Here is a 6,871-nt window from a genome sequence, read left to right as displayed (position 1 = left end):
AAAAAAAAAAAAAAAAAAAAAAAAACCAAAAATATGCCATTCACAATATACTCCTTTGTTCTATTTTGAGATGGCTATTCAGAGGGATTGCCAACACAAGAATAGCCCTGAAAAGCTGTCTTTTATAGGGGAGATTTCTATCTGTAGAGAAAATCCATATAGGTGAAATAAACATCCAAGCTTTCTCTGTGGCTTCCCTTCTCTGGATCTAGGAAAGATTAACCTTTTGGAAAAAGGGACTAAAAGTTGGACACCTTAAAGGTTTGCTAAGGAAACTGTTACCACAGGCTCCTGTCTTATTCTTTCTGAGAGCTCCTCCCTGGAGGATTTTATCTGCAAAACTAGATAGGCTCTACGCCATGCTTTCCTTCCTCGCTTTCCCATAACCTGTGTCTCCATCTCTCCCCAAGAAGCCCCAAGCCCCTGTTCTTTTTGTAACCTCAGGATGGTATAAAACTTCATTACATGGCCCCTTCTTTAAGTCTCATACTTTGTGTATGACTCCCTTGTTTACACACATTAATATACGTGTGTGCCTTTTTCCCATTAGTCTGTCTACTGTCAGGTTGTTTTATATACTAAAATCATGGAACTTTCAGAGAGGAAGAAACATTCTCTTTGCACCTTCAACAGCTATAGCTAGATAATGTCCCGATCTCTCACTGAACTTTCTGCCCAATTTCAAAAAAGCGGATGCTAATTACTAAAAACAAGTAGGAGAGTGCGTTGAAAAAAATCTTCTTGAAGGGAGGAAAACACGCTCTATAGGCCCTGTCTTATTAATTTACTTTTAGACACTTAAAACTTCTAGAAAAGAAAGACTACCATTGTCTTTTAATTCTTCAGAGCTTCCAGAAAGGCCTTGCACAGGCAGCCCCTCTTGACTAGTACTTTCTTCTTTCCCCTTCTCGCCTTTGGCTGGCAAACATTCCCTGTGCATTCACTAAGGCCATGCAAACAGCCCCTTTGTGAGGCCTTTCTAGATCTCCTAGGGAGTGTTGGTAGTGTTCCTCTGTGTTCTCACACCATGGTCTCCAAACCTGTTTTGTACACTTGTCACATTGACTTGTAAACCTTTACTCCAATAGCTTCGGTCTCACTGAGTATAAGCCAAAGCTAGGAATCTTTTGTCCCCAGGTATAGTTGCTTTCTGATTGGATTGGGATTATTTACTCTAATGCTTCCCATCTCCCTCAGAATAGAAGCCCCCACAGCCCTCCAGTCCCAGATACCCCCGGGGCCAGCTCACTCACCTCACTCAGGTGTTTATTCCAGCGTCACTGTAGATGCTGCCCACGTTTTGGCTTTGTTTCACCATAGCATTGACTGCCATTTCTTACATCACATTATTTACTGATTTATCTTGTTTGTCATCCATTCCCTCCCCCCAAAGAATGAAAACTCCTTGAAAGCAAGAGTTGTGTCTACTTTGTTCACAGGAGCGGCCTTAGTACCTAGAACAGGGTCACGCAATCACTCTTTCTTTAATTAATGAAATGTCAGTCTCTTTCTCCACCCTCTGAGCTCCCTAAAAGCAAAGATTTGGTTTAATTTGTTTTTTTCCAAGTCCAGCATTTAACTGAAGCACAGTATGCATTTAATAAGAAACGGTTTCATGGATTCTGTCTCGGGAAGACAAGTCAATTTGTAGGCTAGTTCCAATACGGAGAAATCAAGAAAAGGACAATGGAACAGCCTTTCAAGTTTCCACATTATTTCCCTACTTCATCTTCATTCCCCAGGCCTTCATAGACACAATCATATAACAGCTTTGGACTGTCCATTTTAGCGAGGACAGATGCTTAAAGTTTAGTGGTGGTGGAGTGTAACAGAGTAAGTTTAGGGTGCTAAAAATATTTGGAGGCCACTAATGGTGGCTCAAGCCTGTAATCCCAAAACTTTGGGAGGCCTAGGCAGGAGGATCACTTGAGCCCAGGAGTTGGAGGCTGCTGTGAGCCTTGATCAGAATGCTGCACTCCAGCCTGGGCGACAGTGAGACCCTGTCTCTAAATAAGTAAATAATACATTAATAAAATATATAAGTATATAAATATTGGTGGGGAAGGAGGGCAGGGCACGAGCTAGTCACTTATTTGTGTCAGTAACAGGGGCCGGTGCCAGGATTAGAGAAGTTTTCCCGAATCTGGAGGGAGAAAAGTGGTGAGGCAGCTAAAGAGGCATTGTGGAATGCATGTTTTAGAATGCATGCTGTAATCCAGTGCGAGGCAAGGGGTCAGCAGTCTGGAATCTGATGGAAAGAGACCCGAGAAGGCTCAGTAGCGCGTCCGCCACGGGCCATTAAAGGCTCATTCTAAGGCTCCTTTCAGCTCCAAGATTGTAAGAAGGATGGAAGAATGGAAGCAAGAGAGAGGGAGGAAGGAAAAATAAAAACAAAAGGTTCTCTAGTAGATTGTAAAAAACGTCCCAACTAACTTTGACATCGTTCCCTCGGTGTTGAGCACCAGTGGTTTCCCTCGCTGGGAAAAAGCTGGGGTTCCTTACCAAAGCTGCTAAACGGGTGGTTAGCATCCGTGGGGACACTATGCGGTTTCCTTTAAGAGGCAGCTCTGCTCCGCGCGGGTCGGGCGTGCAAGGCCGGAGGCCGCCCTGCCAGGCTGGAGGGTGGTTGTGAGTCGGGCAGCGGCCGCAGAGGCGGGGCCGAGGGTGGCGCGGGGCGCGCGCTTTTCCCGGGTGCTCGGGTAGCTGCGGCGGCAGCGGCGGCGGCGGGCATGGCAGAGGTGCAGTCCCAGCCCTCGAGGGGGCCGCAGCTCAACGCGCTACCGGACCACTCGCCGTTGGTGCAGCCGGGCCTGGCAGCGCTGCGGCGCCGGGCCCGGGAAGCTGGCGTCCCGCTGGCGCCGCTGCCGCTTACCGACTCCTTCCTGCTGCGGTTCCTGCGCGCCCGGGATTTCGATCTGGACCTGGCCTGGAGGGTAAGCGTGCGTGCCCCGGGCGCTCGGCAGTGCGCACCTCACCCGCCCCGTCCCCTGTCCCACGACCCAGGATCCCCGACCCGTGCCGAAGCCGAAGGCAGGTAATGCGCCCCTAACCACCTGGCGTGGGTGCTGAGGCTGTAGGTGTTACGAGAATCCGGCGCCGGTCCTTCCAGTTTCTCTGGGTCATGGAAACGAGAAACCTAGAAAGTGTTGGAGCGGTGGGATAATGGCCCGTTTGATCTCAAGCCTGGGGAACGCCTGCGCTAGATGACTCTCCTGAACCTACAAAGTTTGGGGGAAATGCCTTCCTCTGTAGGAAAGCTTGTGGTACAAAACAAAGTAACAGCTTAGAAGTTCCAAGCTCAGATTTATCACACGTGACCAGATTAACCACGTGTAGAGGGGAAAATGAAATTGCTGGTAAAACTGAAGTTCTGAAGCCATATAGTAGCAACATAGTATTATTACTAGTAACTCTTTAGTGTCAAGACAGTAAAACAACCCAGTATACTTCGAGTCTGGGTTGTAGTCGGGCAGTTCTTTTGTGTTTCCGGTATGTTACAGCTCATTGAAAGAAGAGGTGATGGAAAGATAAGAATTAGAAAGAGGGATGCGATCTTGAGTTCTATCACTTTAGGTTCAACATCCTTATCTGTTAAATAATGATGGAAATGCCTGTCTCATTGATTGTTTGTGAAGATTGAACATTAACCAGTTTAACAGAACAAGCTGTGCCCAGCACAGTGCCTGGCACACAGTAAGCATTTAGCAGTTGAACCAGATCTAGCCCTTTCTCTAAGTGGCTTGTTCAGTGTCACACAGCTGCCTAGCAGGAAAGATATTATAGTACAAAATTCCAGTGTGTCTCAGTATGAGGTTTTTGAGGGTTTCTCTTGTTTGTTTTAGAGTGAAAGCAAGTTTATTAAGAATGTAAAGAAACAAAATAATGGCTACTCCACAGAGACAGAACAGCCTGAGGTTGTTTTTAACTTAAGTAAAATTATGGTAAAAATAATCTAGATAACACAAAATCCTAAAACGTGAAAAGTAAGTTTCTAACAGTAACTTTCTAAAGGAAAAATGCTCCCTACCTCAAACTTCGGTTTGTCAGTCACACACCCAGAGGCTGGTTAGTGTTACTCATTTATCTTTTTAGACAGCCTGATCTTGCACAAGCATGTTTGTGTGTGATTTCTATTTTGTCTTGCTTGCCTGTCTTTGCAGCCATCCCATATCAACTGGTATACATCCATCTTACTCTTTATTGGGCTGCTGTTATTCTACTGTATGGATATAGCAGACTACATTAAAATTTACGTAACCTGTTATTGGACTTAGGGCTTATTGCTGTTCATTCCTTCATTCAACAATTATTTTTTGGACTCTACAATTTGCCTAGTAGTACACAAGTTGCAGTCAACAAGGTGGCTTGGTTTCTTCCATCACTGACTGGGCATGCTTCATGTCCTCACACTTTGTGCATAAATAGGAATATAAACTTACAGGATAAATTCAACCAGTGAAATTGCTGGGTGAAATTAGATGTGTATTTTTCAGTGTTGAGTAATATAACAAAGTGTCTTCCAAAGAGTTTTCAGTGCCTTCCAAAGGTCGCAGTGGCTCGGACCTGCAATCCCAGCACTTTGGGAGGCTGAGGATGGTGGATCAATTGAGTTCAGGAGATCACGAACAACCTGCTCAACATGATGAAACCTCATCTCTACAAAAAATAACAAAAATTAGCCAGGTGTGGTGGCACATGCATGTAATCCCAGCTACTTGGGAGGCTGAGGTGGGAGAATCACTTGCCCCAGGAGGCGGAGGTTGCGGAGCGCCAAGATTGTGCCACTGCACGACAGCCTGGACAACAGAGTGAGGACCTGTTTCAAAAAAAAAAAAAAAAAGAAAGAAAGAAAGAAAGAAAAAAAGAATCTCTATCACTCATGACTCTGATATTACATGATTTTGCCTTTTCCTCCATAACCCACACTGTATTACCAAACATGATTTGTGTATAAACCTGCTAGAAGAGATATACTTTTTCATTGTTATTATAATAAGCATTTATTTAATTATAAGTGTCATCAATAATTTTTTATATACATGTAAAATTTCAAAATTTCTTTCCAGTTAACTGAAAATGGCCTGTGTTTGCTTTTGTTCATTTTTTTACTATTATACTTTAAGTTTTAGGGTACATGTGCACAACGTTTAGGTTTGATGCATAGGTATATGTATGCCATGTTGGTTTGCTGCACTCATCAACTCATCATTTACATTAGGTATTTCTCCTAATGCTATCTCTCCCCCAGCTCCCCTCCCTCCAACAGGCTCTGGTATGTGATGTTCCCCACCCTGTGTCCAAGTGTTCTCATTGTTCAATTCCCACCTACGAGTGAGAACATGCAGTGTTTGGTTTTCTGTCTTTGTGATAGTTTGCTGAGATAGATGGTTTCTAGCTTCATCCATGTCCCTGCAAAGGACATGAACTCATCCTTTTTTATGGTGTATATGTATTCCATGGTGTATATGTGCCACATTTTCTTAATCCAGTCTGTCATTGATGGACATTTGGGTTGGTTCCAAGTCTTTGCTATTGTGAATAGTGCCACAATAAATACACTTGTGCATGTGTCTTTATAGTAGCATGATTTATAATCCTTTGGGTATATACCCAGTAATGGGATTGCTGGGTCAAATGGTATTTCTAGTTCTAGATCCTTGAGGAATCACAACACTGTCTTCCACAATGGTTAAACTAATTTACACTCCCACCAACAGTGTAAAACTGTTCCTATTTCTCCACATCCTCTCCAGCATCTGTTGTTTCCTGACTTTTCAATGATCGCCATTCTAACTGGCGTGAGATGGTATCTCATTGTGGTTTTGATTTGCATTTCTCTGATGGCCAGTGATGATGAGAATTTCTTCATGTGTCTGTTGGCTGCATAATGTCTTCTTTTGAGAAGTGTCTGTTCATATCCTTCACCCACTTTTTGATGGGGCTGTTTTTCTTGTAAATTTGTTTACGTTCCTTGCAGATTCTGGATATTAGACCTTTTGTCAGATGGGTAGATTTCTAAAATTTTCTCCCATTCTGTAGGTTGCCTCTTCACGCTGATGGTAGTTTCTTTTGCCATACAGAAGCTCTTTAGTTTAATTAGATCCCATTTGTCTATTTTGGCTTTTGTTGCCATTGCTTTTGGTGTTTTAGTCATGAAGTCCTTGCCCATGCCTATGTTCTGAATTGTATTGCCTAGGTTTTCTTCTAGAGTTTTTATGGTTTTAGGTCTAACATTTAAGTTTTTAATCCATCTTGAATTAATTTTTGTATAAGGTTTAAGAAAGGGATCCAGTTTCAGCTTTCTACATATGGCTAGCCAGTTTTCCCAGCACCATTTATTAAATAGGGAATCCTTTCCTCATTTCTTGTTTTTGTCAGGTTTGTCAAAGATCATATACTTGTGGATGTGTGGTGTTATTTCTCAGGCCTGTGTTCTGTTCCATTGGTCTATTTAACTGTTTTGGTACCAGTACCATGCTGTTTTGGTTACTGTAGTCTTGCAGTATAGTTTGAAGTCAGGTAGTGTGATGCCTCCAGCTTTGTTCTTTTTGCTTAGGATTGTCTTGGCAATGCGGGATCTTTTTTGGTTCCATATGAACTTTATAGTAGTCTTTTCCAATTCTGTGAAGAAAGTCATTGGTAGCTTGATGGGGATGGCATTGAATCTGTAAACTACCTTGGGCAGTATGGCCATTTTCACGATATTGTTTCTTCCTATCCATGAGCATGGAATGTTCTTCCGTTTGTTTGTGTCCTCTTTTATTTCGTTCAGAAGTGGTTTGTAGTGCTCCTTGAAGAGGTCCTTCACATCCCTTGTAAGTTGGATTCCTAGGTATTTTATTCTCTTTGTAGCAATTGTGAATGGGAGTTC

The 6,871-nt window shown here is 43.2% G+C and overlaps 1 protein-coding gene across 1 annotated transcript in view; it reads left to right on the top strand.

Annotated features, from left to right (window-relative positions):
- The first annotated feature begins 2,657 nt into the window (after positions 1 to 2,657).
- Positions 2,658 to 6,871, top strand: part of TTPA (alpha tocopherol transfer protein) — a 27,216-nt gene continuing 23,002 nt past the window's right edge. Inside the window, exon 1 of the mRNA XM_017893473.1 lies at positions 2,658 to 2,933. Within this exon, the coding sequence (XP_017748962.1) occupies positions 2,730 to 2,933 (204 nt within the window). The 5' untranslated portion in view covers positions 2,658 to 2,729. The remainder of the gene's footprint in view (positions 2,934 to 6,871) is intronic.

The sequence above is a fragment of the Rhinopithecus bieti genome, unplaced genomic scaffold (genome assembly GCF_001698545.2).
Source record: "Rhinopithecus bieti isolate Rb0 unplaced genomic scaffold, ASM169854v2 scaffold_21726, whole genome shotgun sequence".
NCBI lineage: Eukaryota > Metazoa > Chordata > Mammalia > Primates > Cercopithecidae > Rhinopithecus > Rhinopithecus bieti.
This window is presented reverse-complemented; position numbering and strand designations above follow the sequence as displayed.